Here is a 24,436-nt window from a genome sequence, read left to right on the forward strand (position 1 = left end):
AGTGGCGTCACAGGTAGATAGGGTCGTAAAGAGAGCTTTTGGTACATTGGCCTTTATTAGTCAAAGTATTGAGTATAAGAACTGGAATGTTATAATGAGATTGTATAAGGCATTGGTGAGGCAGAATCTGGAGTATTGTGTTCAGTTTTGGTCACCAAATTACAGGAAGGATATAAATAAAGTTGAAAGAGTGCAGAGAAGATTTACAAGGATGTTGCCAGGACTTGAGAAACTCAGTTAGAGAGAAAGGTTGAACAGGTTAGGACTTTATTCCCTGGAGCGTAGAAGAATGAGGGGAGGTATATAAAATTATGATGGGTATAGATAGAGTGAATGCAAGCAGGCTTTTTCCACTGAGGCAAGGGGAGAAAAAAACCAGAGGACATGGGTTAAGGGTGAGGGGGGAAAAGTTTAAAGGGAACATTAGGGGGGGCTTCTTCACGCAGAGAGTGGTGGGAGTTTGGAATGAGCTGCCAGACGAGATGGTAAATGCGGGTTCTTTTTTAACATTTAAGAATAAATTGGACAGATACATGGATGGGAGGTGTATGGAGGGATATGGTCCATGTGCAGGTCAGTGGGACTAGGCAGAAAATGGTTCGGCACAGCCAAGAAGGGCCAAAAGGCCTGTTTCTATGCTGTAGTTTCTATAGTTTCTATGGTTATAGCAATGATGAATCCTTCTGCATTTGAGTATCAGGGTATTCCTGCGTCTCCAGCCTGGACCTGCATGACAAACAGCAGTGAAAACTGAGAGGAAGCTACTGACATGATGAAGGAAGCCCTGAACACCACCAGAGATGGAGGATCTTCATTGCTGTCCTAAACGCCAGCATTGCAATGGGCAATGAAAAAAAAAACTTCCGTGAAATTGAAGAAAAGCTTCATTAAACTTTGCGAATAAATCTGACAGATAAACAATGTTATGCTAATATTCTTGAGTTGATACTGACGGAAGCATTCGACTCTTCAAAGAATTTTACCATTGTTTCAAAGAGCGAACAGTAAGTATTCAAACTGTTCATTATTCTCAACTCAAAGCTCTTGAAATAGTGAAGCATGGGACTTGACTTTATTTACAGCTGTGATAACAGTATTTAATCAATCGTGCAGCCAATCATTTAGGTCTGTTAATTACACAATGAACGGTAAATATTTTAGGTACAGCTTTATTGAAGAAAGTAATAACCACATGGTAGTGTCCTGTCGTTGATTGTGCCCCATTTGTTGCACAAGTATGATTCTTATGAGCAGAATGTCCTTCTCTTTGAAAAATTGCTCTTCCTACCTATCTGTTTCTAGAGCCCGTGTAAATCACGATTCTTGAGCTATGCTTTCAATTTTTAAGAAAAGAACATAACCAAGAAGCAAAGATTTGTTGCCTGGCAAAGTTGGTTCATTCCAAAGAAATATAAGTTACAGTTAGTTAAGTTATGGCCATGCTATCTTGGTGCCAGAACCGTGGTGACACTTGCAGGCTGCTCTGCACAGAGTTCACTGATTTGATTCAACACAAACAACACATTTCACTGTATTTTTTGAGGTTTCAATGTACATGTGACAAATAAGGCTAATTTTTAGCTTTGAATCTACTAACGCATTTGAAGCTAATGATCCTACTAAATTAAACAATATTTGCATGGGTCCGCGTGGCAAAAGTTGAGATCAAAAAGAGTGCTTGCATTTCTCATCGGAGGTGAATAAAACTAGAGAATATAGATTTTGGATATGGGGTAAGAGGTGGGGTTCTGAGAGGGATCTTCTGTCATCCAGAGAGTGGTGAGTACCTAGAACACATTGTGAGGGAGTGGTAGAAGCAGAGTCAGAGTTCAAAGCAAATATATATATATATATGTCACCATATACTACCTTGAGTCACTGACTACGGTTAAATGTCAAGAAAGCACTTGAATCACCCAGGTATTGAAGGTTATCAGCCAAGCACTGGAAGGTAGATTATTCTGGATGGGAATGAGTAAGGCGGGGTGTGATGGCCTGAATGGCCTGCTTCCATGAGGTATAAATCTGTGAATCTTCATTATAGCAGAGAGCAGAGTTCAATTCCAGCACCATCTATAAGGAGTTTAACGTCATCTCCTTGGAGTGCACAGGTTTCCTCTGGGTGCTCCAGTTTCCTCCCACAGTCTAAAGATGTACTGGTTAATAGGTTAATTGGTCATTGTAAATTGTCCCTTAATTAGTCTCGGCTTAAATTGGGGGTTGCTGGGCTGTGAATTGAAGTCTGGAAAGGCCTATTCTATGCTGTATCTCCAAATAAAATAACAGTAAGTAATCATTTTTACATCTTGCACTGTACTGTTGACGCAAAACCACATATTTCATATCACGTAAATCAGTGATGATAAATCTTCATTCTGATTCTTCTGGTGACTGTTACCCCACAAGACAGTTGCAAGTTTGCAGCTCAGAGGCCAGACTTTTACAGCCAAACTCTGCTGGCCATTCGCAGCTATTTCCGCAGCTTCACCTTGTTCGCCACTTGTTTCCTCTTTCTGTGAGCCGGCATCTAAAATTCCCACAATGCACACAAGATACTGGAGGAACTCAGCAGGCCAGACAGCATCTGTGGGAAAAGTAAACAGTCAACGGTTCGAAATGCCAACTGCTCACTCTTTTCCGTTGATGCTGCCTGGCCTGCTGAGTTCTTGCAGCGTTTTCTGTGCATGCTTCAATTACCAGCATCTGTAGGTTTCTCTTGTTTGTGATCTAAAATTCCACTTCACTCAAGCTGCAAACCAGAAATGTTGCTTATCAAGTCTCTGGGGATATCCAGCAAAAATTTAGCTCTCTCTATGTCACCTCATCAGCGTTGACCTCGCCTTATTTTGGCACATTTCTGTAGATCACAGACCTACAATCTTAATTGCTACATTTAATTTAATATGTATACATTTGTATATATACAAAAAGGTACCAGCAAAAAAGGCTAGCAGGATGCTAAAGGATCCCAGACACTTTGCTTAAGGACTGTTTGTCCCACTGCCATCAGAAAAGAGGGTACACAGCATCCACACCAGGATGAACAGGCTCAGAAACAGCTACTTGCCTCCAAGCAGTCAGGCTGGTGAATACCTCCATCCATTAACCCACTCCTCCATCACACTACAGACACATCGTGATTCATAGGGTTGGTTTTATACTTATATGTTATCATTGTATTTTTACAATTATTATGTTCTTTATGTTTATTGTGATTTTTATGCTGCTTCAGATTCAGAGCAGCAATCATTTTGTTCTCCAAGGCCAGCTTGAAAAAGTCTCTAAATAATTATTACCAACAAATTACTTGAGTACCAGAGGAAGCAACATACTGAACCAGTGTCATACCAACATCAAGAGCGCCTACCGTGCTAACCCACACCCACACTTTGGTAAGTCTGATCACCTGACTGCACTCCTACTCCCTGAGTGCAGACAGAGACTGAAGACCACAGCACCAATAGTGAGGACCAAGAAAGTGTGAACAAGGGAGGCTCATCTTCGAGTCTGAATAAGTAGGCCACAGCTGTCACTGACTTCATTAAAACCTGTGTGAATGAGTGTGCGTTTACTAGAACTTACTGTACATACCCAAATCAAAAGCCATGAATGAACCAAGAGGTTCATAGTCTGCTGAGGGCTAGATCTGTGGCATTCAAGTCGAGCAACCCAGGTTTGTACAACAAAGCCAGGCGTGACTTGCAGGGGGCTATTTCAAGAGCTAAGGAACAATTCCAAGAGAGGTTGGAGGTGAAATCAGATTCACGTCAAATCTGGCAGGGTTTGCAGGCCATTACTTCTTACAAAGCAAAACCCAACATCATGAATGACAGCTATGCTTCACTCCCAGATGAGCTCAATGCCTTTTATGCTCTCTTTGAGAGAAAGAGTAAAACTACTCCTAAGAGAATCCCTGCAGCACCCGGTGACCCTGTGTTGTCTGTCTCGGAGGCCGACGTCAGGCTGTTTTACAAGAGGGTGAACCCTCGCAAGGTGACACTCTTGCAGATGGCATCAGCTTTTGCTCCAGGATTTCCCTGTGTTTTGCTGCATTCATTTATGCTCTGCCTTCACAAGCCTTCCAGGGCCTGCTGCAGTGAAGCATCCCCACAGCATGATGCACCCATTACCCTGCTTCACAGTAGGAATGGTGTGTTTTGATTATGCAGGGTATTTGGCCTACACCAAACATAGCATTTAGTCTGCTGGCCAAAAAGCTCAATTTTGGTTTCATCAAACCATAGAACCCTCTTCCAAATGACTTCAGAGTCTCCCACATGCCATCGTCAAACTCCAGCCAAGATTTCATGTGAGATTTTTTCAACAGTGGCTTTTTCCCTGTCACTTTCCACTAAAGCTGTGACTGGTGAAGCACCTGGGCAACAGTTGTTGTATGCACAGTCCTCTCTCATCTCAGCCACTGATGCTTTTAACTCCTCCAGAGTTGTCATAGGTCTCTTGGTGGCCTCCCTCACCATTCCCCTTGCATGCTCACTCAGTTTTGAGGACGGCCTGTTCTAGGCAGACTTACAGCGGTGCCATATTCTTTCCATTTCTTGATGATTGACTTAACTGTACTCCAAGGGATATTCAGTGACTTGGAAGTGTTCTTAAATCCATCTCCTGACTTGTGCTTTTCAATAACCTTTTCACATCAATTATTTTGTGTTTTATATTTGTAATTAATTTAGATCACTTTGCAGAGATCTGCTTTCCCTTTAACATGAAAGAGTCTTTTCTGTTGATTCAAATTAAATACTCTGTGGTCCATAGAAACATAGAAAACCTCCATGCAGAATATGACCCATCCACAACCACTCTTGCTTTTTGTGAGCAAGCCAGTTCTGGATCCACAGAGCAAGGTCCCCTTGGATCCCATGCCTCCTTACTTTCTCAATAAGCCTTGTATGGGGTACCTTATCAAATGCCTTGCTGAAATCCATATACACTACATATAATGCTCTACCTTCATCAATGTGTTTAGTCACATCTCAGAAAATTCAATCAGGCTCGTAAGGCATGACCTGCCTTTGACAAAGCTATTCTGACTATTCCTAATCATATTATGTCTCTCCAAATGTTCATAAATCCTGACTTTCAGGATCTTCTCTATCAAGTTACCAACCACTGAAGTAAGACTCACTGGTCTATAATTTCCTGGGCTATCTCTACTCCATTTCTTGAATAAGGGAACAACATCCACAACCCTCCAATCCTCCAGAACCTCTCCCATCCCCATTGATGATGCAAAGATCATTGCCAGAGACTCAGCAATCTCCTCTCTCGCCTCCCACAGTAGCCTGGGGTACATCTCATCCAGTTCCGGAGACTTACCCAATTTGACACTTTCCAAAAGCTTCAACACATCCTCTTTCTTAACGTCTAAATGCTCAAGCTTTTCAATCAGCTGTAAGCCATCCCTACAATTGCCAAGATCCTTTTCCATAGTGAATACTGAAGTAAAGTACTCATTAAGTACTTCTGCCATCTCCTCCGGTTCCATACACACATTTCCACTATCTCACTTGATTGGTCCTATTCTCTCACATCTTATCCTCTTGCTCTTCACATACTTGTAGAATGCCTTGTTTCAATGTAATAAAACAATAAAACATGAAAACTTCCAAGTGGGGGGGGGTAATTACTTTTTACTGTATATTTTTGCACTACTTATTTAATTTAACTATTTAATGTATCTACTCATACTGTAATTCGGTTTTTTTCTCTATTATTATCTATTGTATTGTAGTACTGCCACAAAATTAACAAATTTCACAACACCTGCAGTGATATTTAACCTGGCTGTGATTCTTTTCACTTGTGTACTAAAGAATGACAATCAACAAACCTGAATCTTGTAATCACAAAATATTCTGCAGATGCTGGGGTCAAAGCAACACTCACAACACGCTGGAGGAATGTTACTTGCTTATATTGTAAAATACTTGACAAGCTGAGAAATGAGCTTCGTCCCAGTAATGATTTTTAGTTTTAAGGTTTTAAAATGCTTTTTGAGTTGAAGTCATACTTGCAGGAGGCAAAGTTTCTATTTCCCTGAACACAAGTGTTCAAAATAGGAAATGTAGTGCCTAGAATTTCCTTCTGTGCACATCTGCTCTAAAATGGCAGTAAAAACTCCCTTAGTTTGCTGATATCGAAAAATTCATTAATAACAAATACAAAACTTTATAGAAGCTCCTTGCCTATATAACTGGCAAGGCCCAGTTCGAGTGGACATGGAGAGGATGTTTCCTATAGTGGGAGAGTCTGGGACCAGAGGGCACAGCCTCAGAGTACAAGGATGTTCCATTAGAGCAGAGAAGAGGAGGATTTGCCAGAGAGTGATGAATCTGTTGAATTAATTACCACTGGCAAATGTGGTGGCCAAGTCATTGGGTATATTTAAAGCAGAAGTTAATAGGCTCCTGATGAGTAAGGGTGTCAAAGGTTACAGTGAGATGGCAGCAGAACGAGGTTGAGAGAGATAATAAAACAGCCATGATCGAATGGCAGAGCAAACTCAATTGGTCAAATGGCGTAATTCTGCGCCTATGTTTTACGGTCTTATGTTCTAACTGCCTAACCTCTTTAAATGTTGGGATGATGTTTTTGCAGGGAAATGTACTATGGACATGTGGTCGATGTTTAGAGATCTCTTGCAGGATGTTAGGGATAAATTTGTCCCGGTGAGGAAGATAAAGAATGGTAGGGTGAAGGAACCATGGGTGACAAGTGAGGTGGAAAATCTAGTCAGGTGGAAGAAGGCAGCATACATAAGGTTTAGGAAGCAAGGATCAGATGGGTCTATTGAGAAATATAGGGAAGCAAGAAAGGAGCTTAAAAAGGGGCTGAGAAGAGCAAGAAGGGAGCATGAGAAGGCCTTGGCAAGTAAGGTAAAGGAAAACCCCAAGGCATTCTTCAATTATGTGAAGAAAAAAAGGATGACAGGAGAGAAGGTAGGACCGATTAGAGATAAATGTGGGAAGATGTGCCTGGAGGCTGTGGAAGTCAGCGAGGTCCTCAATGAATACTTCTCTTCGGTATTCACCCAATGAGAGGGAACTTGATGGTGAGGACAATATGAGTGAGGTTGATGTTCTGGAGCATGTTGATATTAAGGGACAGGAGGTGTTGGATTTGTTAAAATACATTAGGACGGATAAGTCCCCAGGGCCTGATGGAATATTCCCCAGGCTGCTCCATGAGGTGAGGGAAGAGATTGCTGAGCCTCTGGCTAGGATCTTTATGTCCTCATTGTCCATGGGAATGGTACCGGAGGATTAGAGGGAGGCGAATGTTGTCCCCTTGTTCAAGAAAGGTAGTAGGGATAGTCCGGGTAATTATAGACCAGTGCACCTTACGTCTGTGGTGGGAAAGCTGTTGGAAAAGATTCTTGGAGATAGGATCTATGGGCATTTAAAGAATCATGGTCTGATCAGGGACAGTCAGCATGGCTTTGTGAAAGGCAGATCGTGTCTAACAAGGCTGATAGAGTTCTTTGAGGAGGTGACCAGGCATATAGATGAGGGTAGTGCAGTGGATGTGATCTATATGGATTTTAGTAAGGCATTTAACAAGGTTCCACACGGTAAGCTTATTCAGAAAGTCAGAAGACATGGGATCCAGGGAAGTTTGTCCAGGTAGATTCAGAATTGGCTTGCCTGCAGAACACAGAGGGCCGTGGTGGAGGGAGTACATTCAGAATGGAGGATTGTGACTAGTGGTGTCCCACAAGAATCTGTTCTGGGACCTCTACTTTTCGTGATTTTTATTAATGACCTGGATGTTGGGGTAGAAGGGTGGGTTGGCAAGTTTGCAGATTACACATAGGTTGGTGGTGTTGCAAATAGTGTAGAAGATTGTCAAAGATTGCAGAGAGACATTGATAGGATGCAGAAGTGGGCTGAGAAGTGGCAGATAGAGTTCAACCTGGAGAAGTGTGAGGTGGTACACTTTGGAAGGACAAACTCCAAGGCAGAGTACAAAGTAAATGGCAGGATACTTGGTAGTGTGCAGGAGCAGAGGGATCTGGGGGTACATGTCCACAGATCCCTGAAAGTTGCCTCACAGATGGATAGGGTAGTTAAGAAAGCTTATGGAGAGTTAGCTTTCATAAGTCGAGGGATAGAGTTTAAGAGTCGTGATGTAATGATGCAGCCCTATAAAACTCTGGTTAGGCCACACTTGGAGTATTGTGTCCAGTTCTGGTCACTTCACTATAGGAAGGATGTGGAAGCATTGGAAAGGGTGCAGAGGAGATTTACCAGGGTGCTGCCTGGTTTAGAGAGTATGCATTATGATCAGAGATTAAGGGAGCTAGGGCTTTACTCTTTGGAGACAAGGAGGGTGAGGGGAGCCATGATAGAGGTGTACAAGATAATAAGAGAAATAGATAGAGTGGATAGCCAGTGCCTCTTCCCCAGGGCACCACTGCTCAATACAAGTGGACATGGCTTTAAGGTAAGGGGTGGGAAATTCAAGGGGGATATTAGAGGAAGGTTTTTACTCAGAGAGTGGTTGGTGCGTGGAATGCACTGCCTGAGTCAGTGGTGGAGGCAGATACACTAGTGAAGTTTAAGAGACTACTGGACAGGTATATTGAGGAATTTCAGCTGGGGACTTATTTGGGAGGCAGGGTTTGAGGGTCGGCACAACATTGTAGGCCAAAGGCCTGTACCATGCTATACTATTCTATGTTCTAAAACTACTCTTTGCCTTCTGTGGGCAAGCCAGTTCTGGATCCACAAAGCAATGTCCCCTTGGAACTCATGCCTCCTTACTTTCTCAATAAGCCTTGCATAGGGTACCTTATCAAATGCCTTGCTGAAATCCATATACACTACATCTACTGCTCTACCTTCATCAATGTGTTTAGTCACATCCTCAAAAAATTCAATCAGGCTCGTAAGGCACAACCTGCCTTTCACAAAGCCTTGCTGGCTATTCCTAATCATATTATGCCTCTCCAAATGTTCATATATCCTGCCTCTCAGGATCTTCTCCATCAAATTACCAACCACTGAAGTAAGACTCACTGGTCTATAATTTCCTGGGCTATCTCTACTCCGTTTCTTGAATAAGGGAACAACAACTGAAATCCTCCAATCCTCTGGAACCTCTCCCATCCCCATTGATGATGCAAAGATCATCGACAGAGGCTTAGCAATCTCCTCCCTCACCTCCCACAATAGCCTGGGGTACTTCTTGTCCGGTCCCTGTGACTTATCCAACTTGGTACTTTCCAAAAGCTCCAGCACATTCTCTTTCTTAATATCTACATGCTCAAGCATTTCAGTCCACTGTAAGTCATCCCTACAATCGCTAAGATCCTTTTCTGTAGTGAATACTGAAGCAAAGTATTCATTAAATATCTCTGCTATCTCATCTGGTTCCATACACACTTTTACACTGTCACAATTTATTGATCCTATTCTCTCATATTTTATCCTCTTGCTCTTCACATACTTGTAGAATGCCTTGGGATTTTCCTTAATCCTGTCTGCCAAAGCCTTCCCTTGGCCCCTTCTGGCTCTCCTAATTTCATTCTTAATCTCCTTCCTGCTAGCTTTATAATCTTCTAGATCTCTATCATTACCTAGTTTTTGAACCTTTTGTAAGCTCTTCTTTTGTTCTTGACTAGATTTACAACAGCCTTTGTACACCACGGTTCCTGTACCTTACCATCCTTTCCCTGTCTCATTGGAACTTACCAGTGCAGAACTCCACACAAGTATCCCCTGAATGTTTGCCACATTTCTTCTGTATGTTTCCCTGAGAACATCTGTTTTCAATTTATTGTTCCAAGTTCCTGTCTGATAGCCTCATATTTCCCCTTACTCCAATTAAATGCTTTCCTAACCTATCTGTTTTATCCCTCTCCAATGCTATGGTAAAGGAGTTAGAATTGTGATTGCTATCTCCAAAATGTTCTCCCACTGAGAGATATGACACCTGATCAGGTTCATTTCCCAATACCAGATCAAGTACAGCCTTTCCTCTTGTAGGCTTACCTACATACTGTGTCAAGAAACTTTCCTGAACACACCTAACAAACTCCACCCCAACTAAACCCCTCACTCTAGGGACATGCCAATCAATATTTGGGAAATTAAAATCTCGAACCACAACAACCCTGTTATTATTGCACCTTTGCAGAATCTGTCTCCTTAACTGCTCCTTGATGTCCTTGTTACTAATGGGTGATCTATAAAAACACCCAGTAGAGTTATTGACCCCTTCCTGTTTCTAACTTCCACCCATAAAGACTCAGTAGACAATCCTTCCATGTCTTCCTCCTTTTCTGCAGCCGTGACACTATCTCTGATCAGCAGTGCCATGCCCCAACCTCTTTCACCTCCCTCCATGTCCTTTCTGAAACATCTAAAGCCTGGCACTCAAAGTAACCATCCCTGCCCCTGAGCCATCCAAGTCTCTCTAATGTCCACAACATCATAGCCCCAAGTACCTGATCCAAGCTCTAAGCTCATCCACTTTGTTCATAATACTCCTTGCATTAAAATAGACACATCTCAAACCATCTGTTTGAGTGCATCCCTTCTCTATCACCTGACTATCCTCCCTCTCGCACTGTCTCCAAGCTTTCTCTATTTGTGAGCCAATCGCCTCCTCCTCCATCTCTTCAGTTCGGTTCCCACTCCCCCCGCCCCCCAGCAATTCTAGTTTAAACATCCCCACCAGGATATTAGTCCCTCTGGGATTCAAGTGCACCCCATCCTTTTTGTACAGGTCACACCTGCTCCAAAAGAGGTCCCAATGATCCAGAAATCTGAATCCCTGCCCCCTGCTCCAATCCCTCAGCCACGCGTTTATCCTCCACCTCACTCTATTCCTATACTCACTGTCATGTGGCATAGGCAGCAATCCCGAGATTACTACCTTTGAAGTCCTGCTTCTCAATTTCCTTCCTAACTCCCTGTAGTCTGTTTTCAGGAATTCCTCCCTTTTCCTCCCTATGTCATTGGTGCCAATATGTACCACGACTTCTGGCTGTTCTCCTTCCCACTTCAGGATATCATGGACTCGATCAGAAACAACTCGGACCCTGGCACCTGGGAGGCAAACTACCATCCACGTTTGTTTCCTGTGTCCACAGAATCACCTGCCTGACCCCCTAACTATAGAGTCCCCTATCACTACTGCCATTCTCTTCCTTTCCCTACTCTTTTGATCCACAGGGCCAGATTTGCCAGAGACGCAGCCATGGTTGCTTCCCCTAGGTAGGTCGTTCCCCCCAACAGTACTCAAGCAGGAGTACTTATTGTTAAGGGGGACAGCCACAGAACTACTCTCTAACATCTGACTCTTGCACTTCCCTCTCCTGACTGTTACCCACTTATCTGTCTCCCAAGGCCCCAGTGTGACTACCTACCTATAGCTCCTCTCTGTGACCCCCTCACTCTCCCTGACCAGACCAAGGTCATCGAGCTGCATCTCCAGTTCCCTAACGCGGTCCCAAAGGAGGTGCAGCTCAATGCACCAGGCGCAGATGTGGCCGTCCGGGAGGCTGGGAGTCACCAGGACTTCCCACAACTGACACTGAGCACAGAACACCGGCCTCACACACATACTTCCTGTCTGTATTCTACACAGTTAACCTACCTGGCCTCGACCTGTTATCGCTGAAGCCCCGTTGAGCCAAAGCCTTCCTACTCTGTCTCCCTCTACTCCATTGCCTGCCCCTCAGACGCTCATTCTATAAGGTGTCTCCTTTTAAACTCTTCTTGCTGTTCTAACTGGCTGACGTCCACACGCTTGCACAGTCATGCCCCTAGCACTGGTGACATTTTCAAAAGGCAATACCTCAGAAAGGCAGAATATATTATTAAGGACCTCCTACCAGCTAGGACATGCCCTTCTCGGATTACTGCTATCAAAGAGGAGATGCAGGAGAATGAAGGCATTTTTTACATTATTTATTTAATTTTACATTTATCTTTCTTATTAATATCTATAGTATACTGCTGCTGCAAAACAACAAATTTCACGTCATATGTCAGGGATAATAAACCTCATTCTGATTCTGATTCAACATTCTTAATCTTCTGCCACCAAGTTGTTGGCCAGCAGTTGAAGGCAGAGTTCACCGTTCCCTCCGGATGACAGATAAACCTGAAGATAGCAGCCAAATATCCCAAATTGAAGAAAGATCAGCTTAAAACTGGAAACCTTACAACAGTGCAGTAAAAAAAAACATAATACTCCTCTGTACTCTTTGTAAGAGACTTTATTGATTGCAAAATTAGCAAAACTCCATTATGATGTTTTACAAAATGTTTATGATGAAGAAGACAGAAAAACATCCAATAAACAGAATGGCTTACAAAGACTTTGCCAAGTTAAAACTTAGATTTACATCAGATATAGAAATTGCTATTCCCAATAAAACATATAGAAACATAATTCTCATCCTTAATTAACATTCCAAAGGTGAACATAGGGCAGTTTCTGAAACTGATTGAAAGAAGGGATTTGTCCTTACACCTCAACTTCTACAAACTCAGGACACTCTAACACACTTCACAGCCCAAAAATATGAACCCAATGAACGGTGACTGATATAATGTAAAGAACCACAGCATTCTTTGGACACACTACTGTTACACAAACAGTAACGTAAGAAATGACCAAGGTTTAATGACAGCATTTCCAAATAGTGCCCCAGCTTTTCGCATTGCGCTAATGTGCTGAATTGCGCTAATGTGCTAAATTTCACTATATGCTCAGGTCAATGGGTTAGACCTGGAATAAAATTCCATAAGACATGGGAGCAAAATTAGGCCATTCGGCTCATTGAGTCTACTCTGCTAAAGTAAGATGATTGCTACTGATTTAATTCTGAACAATTGGTTCAGTGTTAACGTTCCTAAATTGGTATTAGTGCTATGAATTGCCTTGACCCAGTCTTTGATTGTTCTAACATTTTAAATGATCTATAATGCAGTTGCAGAGATGTTGATCAGTAACTGTTGCCTCATGTGCAAAAAGGTCCATAAACACAGGGCAGTGGTAGCTAATGAAATCTGGGACTCCATCCTCTCGATGAGTTATGTGTTAAATGGAATACAAAGGAGGAAACACAGGACAAAGATACAGAGACCACAGGTTTGACGTCTTTGGTTAGAAGGCAGGGGAATATTATTGGGCTGCAATCAAGCTCAGCTTGTGGCTCAGGGTGAGCGGCAACGCATTCCAGACACCATCAAAAGAACTAAACCCCCATTCCCATTCCCTGACCATATTCATCCTTCCTGAGATAAAGGTAAACAGCTCACAATATATTTCGGCTTTGTTTAAAGGCACCAAAGCAGAGATAAGCAAAGAACAGAAGATTATGTGGACATGATTAATGGGGAAGATGGAAACGCCATATGAACAAGAAGGTTGAAGTGCTCTGCATAATTCTTATGTTACAGCAGCTCTCGGTGTACATTCTAGAAAACTCTCCTGACCATAAAATGAAACAACTGCAGATACTGGGAATCCCAAATAAAATGATGGAAATACAATGTCCGATCCGGCCCCAATCCGTGGATTTCTCCACTGTACTACTTGACCACAGCTCACCCTGCCCTCGCTGCAGTCTCTCTCACTTCCCAACAAGCTTTTGCCTTTTCTTGGGGGACCTTGTGTTGCAGGTCTTCTATCTGACAGGACGTCGCAGCCGATCAGAAGGGAGAGCACGGGAGAAAAATCACCTAACAGGCGTTCTGAAGTTTTATTGGGTTTTCTTCCTTCGCCACACCCCATCACCCCACAAATCACTACACTAAAAGCATCAAGTCTTGTTCCTTCTTCGAATGAGAAGAAAGCTGGAACAAGACTGCACAGCAGTGGTTCACTTTATCATTCAAAGATCATTCTTTATTGCAGTATTTTTTTAAGGAGACAACACCTCTGCTTATTTTTAAAGGCACAGTGTCAGACGCATCACTCCTTTCATTCTGAGTGCCAGGCTTATTTATAGGGTATAACGATGACGTTTTTCACCCCCTTTACGTTATTCAGCCTGTCACAGTAGAAATGCGCAAGTATTTTCCGCGGGCCTGATCTGTGAGGGAAAAATTTAGCCCTTATCTTCACCTCCTGGTGTGGCTTAATGAACTGAACCCTGAAACAAAACAGAGAGAACGGTCAGTGCTTTTTGTTCATTAGACACCGTGAACGAGTCTGTTTTTTTTAAAATTCTGGTTCACATCCGGCAAAATAATGTCAACCATCCAATCACATTTTGTGCTCTACATAATATGTCACAAGTTTCACAGCCACACAAGGCTGAAACGCCCAGTAAGTATTCATACTTAATTCTCTAACTACTTTCTCAGGAGAATTGATTTTGAATGTTAAATTATGAATACTTAATAGACCTTGTCTATACTGCATTTATGTTTGAAATGATACTGGGTTGAAAAGTCTCCAGTACAGATTTAGACAGATTAGGAGAATGGGCAAGAAAGTGGCAAAAGAAATACAGTGTTGGAAAATGCATGGTCATGCACTTTGGTAGTAGAAATAAATGTGCGGACTATTTTCTAAATGGGGAGAAAATCCAAAAATCTGAGATGCAAAGAACTTGGGAGTCCTTGTGCAGAACACCCTAAAGGTTAACTTGCAGGTTGAGTCAGAGGTGAGGAAGGCAAATGCCATGTTAGCGTTTATTTCAAGAGGTCTGGAATGCTAGAGCAGGGATGTGATATTGAGGTTTTATGGCACTGGTGAGGCCTCACCTTGAGTATTGTGTACAGTTTTCGGCTCCTCATCTTAGAAGAGATGCGTTGGCATTGGAAGGGGTCCAGAGAAGGTTCACAAGGATGATTTCAAGAATGAAATGGTTATCATACAAGGAACGTTTGATGACTCTGGGTCTGTACTCACTGGAATTTAGAAGGATTAGGGAGGATCTCATTGAAACCTTTCAAATGTTGAAAGGACTAGACAGAGTAGATGTGAAAAGGATGTCTCCCATGGTGGGAGAAGAGTCTAGGACAAAAAGGCATAGCCTCAGGATAGAGGGGCAACCATTCAAAACAGAGATGTGGAGAAATTTCTTTAGCCAGAGGGTGGTGAATTTGTGGAATTTATTACCACAGGAATCTGTGGAGGCCAGGTCATTGGGTGTATCTAAGGCAGAGATTGATGGGTTCTTGATTGGATATGGCATCAAAGGTTACGGGGAGAAGGCCAGAAATGGGAATGGGGTTGAGGAGGAGAAAAAATGGGATCAGCCATGATTGAATGGCGGAGCAGACTCGATGGGCCAAAAGACCGAATTCTGCTCCTCTGTCTTATGGACTTATAAGACCATAAGAACATAAAACATGGAAGCAAGATTAGGCAATTTGACCCATCAAGCCTGCTTCAATATTCCATCATGCCTCTGTATATACAGCATATCTAACATGCCTAGCATTTGAGTAATCGACAGAGTCAGCCAAAAGGAAAGGTCTTAAAGATGTTTTAGAGGAGATAGAGAGGTTGAGATGTTTATGCAAGGAAAAGGCAATTGGATTATTGCTGATCATTAAAAGTAAACTTGCTATATAGTACTGGCCATAACTTGACGCAAAAGTTCAGTTCCACCTAAGACAGTAGATTGAATTTCAGAGGCATAGTACAGTGCGTTGGGGTTATTAAAACAATGCACAGTTAATGTATTTCTAGGCTGATCTATTTTAATGAGGTGCTTGGGGGATGGACCTCAGCCAGAATTTGGAGAGATGTTAGGAAGTGGAAGTCAAGTGAACACACACAATTCCTTATCGAGGAGTCAACAGTGGAAAAGGTGAGCAGTCTCAACTTCCTGAGCGCTAACGTCTTGAAGGGCCTGTCCTGGGCCCTGCACGATGATGCAGCCATGAAGGCCGCCTGCTGGTAATTTAAGCAGATTCATCATGTCATCAAAGAGTCTGACAAAGCTCTACAAATGTACAGGGGAAAGCTTTCTGGCTGTTTGCCTCACTCCAACACAAGGACTTACAGAGAGTAGTGGGACTCATCACGGGTACAGCTCTCTCCACCATCGAGGACATCTACAAGAGACAATGCCTCAGGAAGGTGGCGTCCATCATTAAAAACCACCACCAGCCAAGCTCAGGGAATTAGCTGGGCTTTGAGTTTACACTTTCAAAGCAAAGATCATACCCTCAGTGGCCACTTTATTAGAAGCACCTCTATTCCTGCTCGTTAATGCAAATGTCTAATCAGCCAATCATGTGGCAGCAACTCAATGTATATCAACATGCAGATATTGGCAAGAGGTTCAGTTGTTGTTCAGACCAAACATTAGAATGGCGATGAAATGTGGTCTCAGTGACTTTGACCATGGAATGATTGTTGCTGCCAGACGGGGTGGTTTGAGTATTTCAGAAACTGCTGATCTCCTGGGATTTTCATGCACAATGTAGAGTTTATTGAGAATGGTGCGAGAAAGAAAAAAAAATCTGGTGAACGACAGTTCTGTGGATCTTGTTAATATGAGAGATCAGAGGAGATCAGCCAGACTGCTTCCAGCTGACAAGAAAGTGACAGTAACTCAAATAACCATGTGTTACAACAGTAGGTACACAAGATAGCTATTACAGTGGCCAATGAGTGTAATTCTAACATTGCTTGAGGACTGTAGCTGAGCATTGATTATGGGCAAGGAAGCTTCAGCCTGAGCCAAAACAGCACCTTACACAAACCCCCTCTGCCATATTTTCTACTTACGGGCACGGAATTCTCTGCTCCTCGGTGAGGCCTGCTCCCTCTACCAGGAAGATACCATCATACAGATTCTCTGGCAGCGGGTTGGTCAAGGAAATTTCTGCCTCCCATTCTTGGTACTGCACTGGCTCTCCGATGATCTGAAAGAATAAACATGTTCAAGTAACAAAGGGTACATTTTGTTCTGTGCAAGATGTTAAATAATTGATTTAAATTGAACTATTATAAAGTACTGAAATCAACAAAATATTTTGTTTTGATTTTCAGGAGCAAAATATGGGCTTAATGCACATCAGGTTTTCAAATTTTATCTGCTGTGGCCTTAGATTCTTCCACATGGAATAATTATCTTAAACTGTGCTATATCAGTTGTATTTGATGAAAAAATATTTGCATCTGGGATTCAGACCACTGATGGGATGCTGGAGGAACAAAAGGCTGGGAGTGACAAAAAGCAATTGGAGCAATGTTAGAGGCAACAGAGGAAAGGGAAGGTAGAACGTGTGGAAAAAGCCCTGATGAAGGGTCTCAGCATGAAATGTCAATTGTTTACTGATTTCCATAGATGCTGCCTGACCTTCTGAGCTCTTCCAGAGTTTGGTGTGTTGCTGTGGAAACAGTAATGTGATGGTAAAGATATTCCTGGCCTGTAGAATGGACTCAATATCTCCAGGAACACAAATGGTAGCACTGAAAGAGTAAAGGGCTAAGCATTGGTCAAAAAATATTACCGGGGAGCTGGTGGGCTTGGAAATTAATAAGTCCAAAGAACCCAATAACGTACATCCCAAAACATCAGACGAAAATGTTTTCAAGAGTTTTGAAGGAGGTTGCTACAGTGGGAGAGGAAACTGGAGCATTGGGGGGGGGGGGTTGGTTGCTGTGGGAAACATACACACCGACAGGGAGACCATGCAAACACCACACTCACAGTTAGGATTGAAGCTTGCTCTGCGCAACTGTGAGGTGGCAGGCTCTACCAGCACTGCGCCATCCAGTCATATTTGGTGTGTTTGACCATAATTGGCAGAGTAAACAATGGCTCCTATTAGTAAGAAAGAATCCAGAATAGGCCCCTGTGCTATCAGTGTCCTGTCCAAGGTTTGGCAAGCCAGTTTCTGTTCAGAATCACTGGTGAATGCCATGAAATTTGTTCTTTTGCAGCAGCAGTGCAGTACAAAACATAAAAATTACTGAGAGTCACAAAATCAACTAAAAAATAATGTGAGAGATACATAGTAACGTACTGTTCGGGGATTGATTGTCCATTCAGAAATATGATGGTGGAGGGGAAGAAACTACTCCTAAAACTGAGGCTACATGGGGAGAAGCAAGGTTTCACAGGACTATGACCACAGTGTTTTTAGAATTGGTTTTGTATTGTCACATGTACCAAGATAAAGTGAAAAGCCTGTCTGCATACTGTTCATAAAGATCAGATCATTACACAGTGCATTGAGAAAGTATAAGGTCAATTAACAGAGTGCAGAATAATGTGTAACAGCTACAGGGAAGTGCAGTGCAGCCAGATGCTCAGGTGCAAGATCATAACAAAATAGAATGTGACGTCAAGAATCCATTGTATCAAATTAGGGAACCATTCATTAGTCTTATAACAGGGGGATAGAAGACGTGCTTGAGCTTGGTGGTACGTACTTCTGTCCAATGAGAGAGAGGAGGAGTGAGAATGTCTGGGGTGAGTGGGGTCTTTGATTATGCTGGCTGCTTTACTGAGGCAGCAGGAAATGTAGACAGTCAGTGGAGGAGAGGCTGGTATCCCCAATGTGCTGATCTGTGTCCACAGTTCAAATATACGGTATCTGATGCATGAAAAATATTACAATGAAACGCAAATTCCTACCAGATTTCCTGGCAATCCTTACCTTAATTTGCAGTTCTGGATTCTGTATTGTGATCACTTTTTTGGCAACCTGTACATCGTTAGTGTCATACTCAATCACAAGGGCTGTGACCAATATCTGGTTGTAGTCTACTAGGAACTTGCTGTAGTCTGCGTAACGCACATGAAAGGTCTCAGTCTTTGCTGAAGGAAGAAAGCAAAGTTTGGTAAAACTTTAAATATTTTTACAGTGGGTTATTCTTGATTTTCTTGCTTCTTCTCTTTGGTTTTCTGTTCTGTAGTATTACAGGGATATATGTATTGCTCTGGCACTCGTGGTGTTGAACAGTGGTGTGCAGAAGAACATCTCTAAACACACAACACATTGAACCTTGAAGTGGGTAGGCTACAGCAGCAGAAGACCATGAGAAAACTCAGTGGTTACTTTTTAAGGTACAGGACATGCATAATAAAGTGGCCTCTGAGCGTGTATTAAGTGAATGCCCCCACAGATGAAAACCTACCCCATTCCTCTACTTTCACTGGAGCCTCCAGGTCTAAGCTATACCTGAGCAGGCAGCTATTCAGTCAGTTCTGTAGCTATCTGTAAGTGCTCATTATGCATTTATCTGCTTTGTTTCTGTTGTTTTTTTTTGTGCATTAATGATTCTTTTATTGCATTGTAGAAACCAAAAGTCAATTGTGAAGGTAAAAGTTGTTTTATTTCCTGGCCCCTTTCTTGATTATCTTCACACCAACTTGCATTTGAGCCATCTCCACAATCACAGAATTACCTTCTTGAGGTTCAGTTGTGAAGTTCTCCAGATCCTTCCAACCACATTCTCCATACGGTTTCCCATTGTACATGATGTTCTGGGCACAGAGCAAGAGCTTGCAGTTCTTTTTCACTGAGGATGAATTCGTGACAACCGCAGAGGCTTCAAAATCACTCCCATTCATACAGGACCTCTTGGCATTCAGTTTTATAGTGAATGGTTTATTCAACTCAGTGGGCATGTTGGCCAACTTGTTTGCTTTGCTGTAAATACGCCTTTCTTCATCAGAACCTTTTTTAAAATTGAACAATTGTTGAATTTATTAGAACAGTTAAGTATGTACTTTTACTTCCGTTTCTGTGTAGACCTTCCCATTATGAACATAACCAGTGGCAAGCTAATGGAGAATGAGATAAAAAAAATATTTTTTCACTCTTTCCTCCCACCAAAATTTTTAAAAATCCTGTGAGTGAGTGAGTGAGTGTGTGCATGTGTGTGTGTGTGTGTGTGTGTGTGTGTGCGTGTGTGTGTGTGTGTGTGTGTGTGTGTGTATGTTTGTGTGTTGGTTGGTCGGTTTAAGCAATCAGTAGTTAGGAGAATAAGTGGCTTCACTGTGACCGTGAGCAAGGGGTGTTGTGTGCATTTGTGCATATGGTATAGAGGAATAGGTTGAGGAGAATGGTTAACCGTACTGTTGAGTAGGGAGAAGGGCTGACTGCTTGCAGGAGAACAAATGTTAATCAGTCCATTGGGATCAGCCTGTTTTAACCCCAGCACTGGGTGTGGGGATCGTTGGGGAGCAGCTGAAAGGATACAGTGCTGCAGAAGGAACGGCATTATTGAAGCGTGATTGAGATGAAGGTGCCAAACGATGGGAGTTGTAGAAGTGAATAAGGAGAAGCAGGAAACATCAGAACCAATAGTTTGACCGGAGGGTTGAGCATGGAAGTGGAAGCAATTGCTACTTGTTGTTGGCTGCCTTGGAGCATATTGTGCTGGGGTACAAAGGGAGGCTTGCAAAACTCTCCGTTAATTAAGTCAATTGTGTCTCTGAAAACCATTACAGTATAGTTCATGAAATATTGTAAAACTATTCTCATTAACACTGAACAACACACACAAAATGCTGGAGGAACTCAGCAGACCAGGCAGCATCTATGGAAAAAGTAGATAGAAGCAAAGTTACAAGGAAATTGATTGAATAACCAAAAAACAGCTTTTTGCTCAATCATTGAAGTACGTAAACGGAGGGAACTCTTCTCAGACAGAACAGTCTGAGAGATTTTCTAGCACACACTCAAAATGCTGGAGGAACTCAGCAGGCCAGACAGCATCGATGGAAAAGAGTTCAGTCAACCTTTCAGGCTGAGACCCTTCAGTAGGACTGGAGAAAAAAAACGAAGAGCAGATTTAAAAGGTGGGGGAAGGGGAGGGGGAGACACAAGGTGATATGTGAAACAACTGGGAGGGGGAGGATTAAAGCAAATAACTGGGAAGTTGACTGGTGGAAGAGATGCAGGGCTGGAGTAGGGGAATCTAATAGGAGAGGACAGAAGGCCATGGAAGAAAGAAAAGAGGGGAGAAGCACCAGAGGGAAGCGATGGGCAGCAAGGAGATAAGGTGAGAGAGGGAAAAGGGGATGGAGAACGGTGAAGGGGTGGGAGGCATTGCCAGAAGTTTAAGAACTCAATGTTCATGCCATCAGGTTGGAGACTATCCAGACAGAATATAAGGTGTTGTTCCTCCAACCTGAGTGTGGCTTCATCGTGACAGTAGAGGAGGCCATATAGGAATGGGAATGGAAAGTGGAATTAAAATGGGTGGTCACTGGGAAACTCCACTTCTTCCGGCACACCAAGAGTCGGTGCTCGGCGAAGTGGTCTCCAAATCCAATCTGCAGGGATTAATTACTCCCTCGCAACTCCCCTGATCATTCGTCCCTCCCCACTGATCTCCCTCCTGGTAAGCGGAACAAGTGCTACACCTCCTCCCTCACTACCACTCAGGGCCCTAAACAGTCCTTGCAGGTGAGGTGACACTTCATCTGTGAGTCTGTAGGGGATCAATTATTGCATTTGGTGCTCCCGCTGCGGCTCCCTGTATATGGGTAAGACCTACTGTAGATTGGGAGACCGCTTGGGGTTTCCTCTGAATGCTCCAGTTTCATCTCACTTTCAAAGGTATACAGGTTAGTAGGATAATTGTTCCCATGCTGTAATTGGACCTGTGGGCTCATTGCTCCAGATGGGCCTGTTACAATACTGTATCTCTAAAAAAAAAATAAAATAATATCAATACTTTCACTGCTTACCTTCTGGATACTTGTAATTGTGCGTAACATCTTCACGCTCATCACTTCCTACTGCCTTTGTGCTGATATACTGACCAACCAGATGACTGTCAACGTTAATCTGTTTCCTTGTGCCGTCGTCATAGACCAGCCATGACACGGAGTCTGCATTGACTTCAGCAAAGACAAATGGAGTATCAAAGTTCAGATCAACGTCTCCATTTTTAATAGCTTTGAGCGAGGAAGGACCACAGCAGTACACCCCTGAGGAGAACAAAGCTTAATGTCACTTCATTGATGACAGTTCACCAACTGAACAATGTGCCTAGTTCATGCACCTACAATACTGTTTACATGTTGGACTTCTTTATTTAAGCATGGATACCATCACTGCAGGACTTGTACGTGTTCAGGACAAAAAAAGCAGGCAGTAAACTTCACTCTGGATATTACCCACGCTGCAAATTGCTTTTCTCAAAAGCTGCCTACTAGACAGTGTTATAGGACTATTAAAACAAAAACGTCACAGCATCTTAAAAGTTTCTTTCCATCGCCTCCCCACTCCGGCATCTAATCTGATTAACCATTCTCGTTAACCCTCTGTGCCCCCTCTATCAACTACCTCAGTCACCGTACTGCATTGTGAACATTTTAAACCACTTTTTATCACGCTGCTACATTGTAAATATTTATATAATTCCTTTATTCTGTTTCATTGTTGAACGTTGCTGTTTTCTATTGCATATTGCGTCAGCACACCACAGCAATTTTCTAGTACATTTAAATTCATATGGTGAGCAAGGTTAATTTTTGATAAATCTGGTGACACAGAATTCAATCCATGGTGTGTGGATTCAATCCCCTACTAGTTCATAGCTGTTGATTCATTAAGTAACAATCTGGACTCGCTGAAAGGGACATAAAAAATATTTTTTCAGAAGAACGGATGTTTTCGCACTCACTGGCCCATTATATTTCTACCGTACCTGACAGAAAAAGGAATCTTAATGTTGTTAAAACACATGCTGTTTACAGCACATTACCATCACTCTTCTCCTGTGGAGTGGGGTCCAAAGCTTGCCAACCATCATAGCCCGGCTTCAGATCAGGACGCTTCATCCAGCACTCCACCCAACAATGGAAGTTCCTTCAGGGTCACAAGAGAACAACTATCGTTAACAACAGCTTGTACAGCTGAGGAAGAGAACATTCTCTTCTCAAAGTGGAAGTTCACAGCTGGTAAAACTGTGAAATCTAGATAATTGATATGATGATATTCATTTAAAGGTTTAATATTTTAAAAGAAGAGTTTGCTCTTCCTATTCTGCCCTGAGGAGAGCCCCCAAAACATTCTGTCTTCCAAGCCTCTCATTTCACAGGTCATATGTTTTAAACTCCATAAAAAAAATCTATCCATATAAATTCTGAAGGAAACCTCCCCAGAACTGATTAAAGATAGTTTTTATTTGTCATATGTACATCGAAACGTACAGTAAAATGCATTGTTTGCATTAGATGAATTCAGCAAGTATTGTGCTGTGTCACAGCAGTCGGAATTGAATCTCGAAAGGCAATCACTGACATTGTAAAGCAATGTGCTAATTGCTACACTAAATTACCTTCACTCACAAGGTTCTCAGCAACTTGATTCTGACCTGCTATGTGTGTTCCATGTTGAACTGCACCTGAGCTAGCTTGCTAAGGATAACTTGAATTTGGGTTCAAATTCTTCAAAGGTAAACTCCGTGATCCATTCACATGTTGAATCACAGATAAAATATTTAGCTGGATGTTTCTTTATAGATCACAATATATGTGGATGAAGAATTTGCAGGACTTTGACCGATAAAAGGACTGGGATATATCTACCAAGAATGCCCATGCAGACTCTGGCTCGGTGGGAGTTTGTTCAGTGTATGAGGCTGTTCACCTCTCATCCCAGAAAACTAACTACCCCAAGATCAAGAATCTCAAAGCAGGACCATCTTGATATTCTTCCTTCCCTCCTTGCACCAACCTTTAAGTGCAATGAAGTGAACTGTCACCTACAGTTGGTATAGTCAGTATAACAGGTCTCCACATCACCGAATAACCAGGTTGTGAGAATCCTCTACATAGCCAGGCATTAATACCCCTCTAACCAGAATGCTTCCTTTAGCCAAAGGAAAATGGAGCTCTAACCCTTGGAAGTTACTTGGATCGTTAACTGAGGGACAGCCCAGAGTTTGGGGTCCCATCACCAGTGAGTAGGTTCAAGGTCTACTGTTTGGTGACCAGCATGTCCTGGGATCAATACCACAGATCGAGGGCCGAAGTCTGGGAGTTGAGGCCCAGTGCCTGCAGGCCTGAATCTGCTGGAGACTGGAGTCAGAGAAGACAGCGTGTACTCGTCTTAGAGGACTGTGAATGAGGGGGAGTGGCAGGGAGGAATGGGACTTGCTTTGCTGTTGACATTTTGCTGCTTGCTGTGTTCTGTGTTGTTTTGCTGAGCACTGCTAGAACGTGCAGCAACACTTGCAGCTGCCCCTAGCACACCATCGTTTGTGCTGGTTGTTAACGCAAATGATGCATTTCATTGTACAGTACGTCTTGATGCACATGTGAAAAATAAACTTGAATCTTGATCTTGAGGTTCATTTTCTGCATTGTTTTCCAACTGAAATAATGTTGCTAACGTCTGGAATCCACTGAGGCGGCAATATAATTGTTTCCAGAAAAGGACGATTTAATAAGTACCATTTGTAATTACACCTACAAAATGCTGAATAGATTCCCTGGTCTTCCTGTGAATGCAGCAAATGGCAGCAC

At 42.6% G+C, this 24,436-nt stretch overlaps 1 protein-coding gene across 1 annotated transcript in view; it reads right to left on the reverse strand.

Annotated features, from left to right (window-relative positions):
- Positions 1-12,238: 12,238 nt before the first annotated feature.
- The window catches only part of LOC140185836 (protein-glutamine gamma-glutamyltransferase 2-like), a 54,950-nt gene continuing 42,752 nt past the window's right edge, over positions 12,239-24,436 (reverse strand). Inside the window, exons 8-13 of the mRNA XM_072239607.1 lie at positions 22,672-22,775; positions 21,650-21,892; positions 19,357-19,629; positions 18,606-18,766; positions 16,726-16,862; positions 12,239-14,128 (exon numbers count right to left, since the gene is read on the reverse strand). Of these exons, the coding sequence (XP_072095708.1) occupies positions 13,975-14,128; positions 16,726-16,862; positions 18,606-18,766; positions 19,357-19,629; positions 21,650-21,892; positions 22,672-22,775 (1,072 nt within the window). The 3' untranslated portion in view covers positions 12,239-13,974. The remainder of the gene's footprint in view (positions 14,129-16,725; positions 16,863-18,605; positions 18,767-19,356; positions 19,630-21,649; positions 21,893-22,671; positions 22,776-24,436) is intronic.

Source organism: Mobula birostris, chromosome 2 (genome assembly GCF_030028105.1).
Source record: "Mobula birostris isolate sMobBir1 chromosome 2, sMobBir1.hap1, whole genome shotgun sequence".
NCBI classification, from domain to species: Eukaryota; Metazoa; Chordata; class Chondrichthyes; order Myliobatiformes; family Myliobatidae; genus Mobula; species Mobula birostris.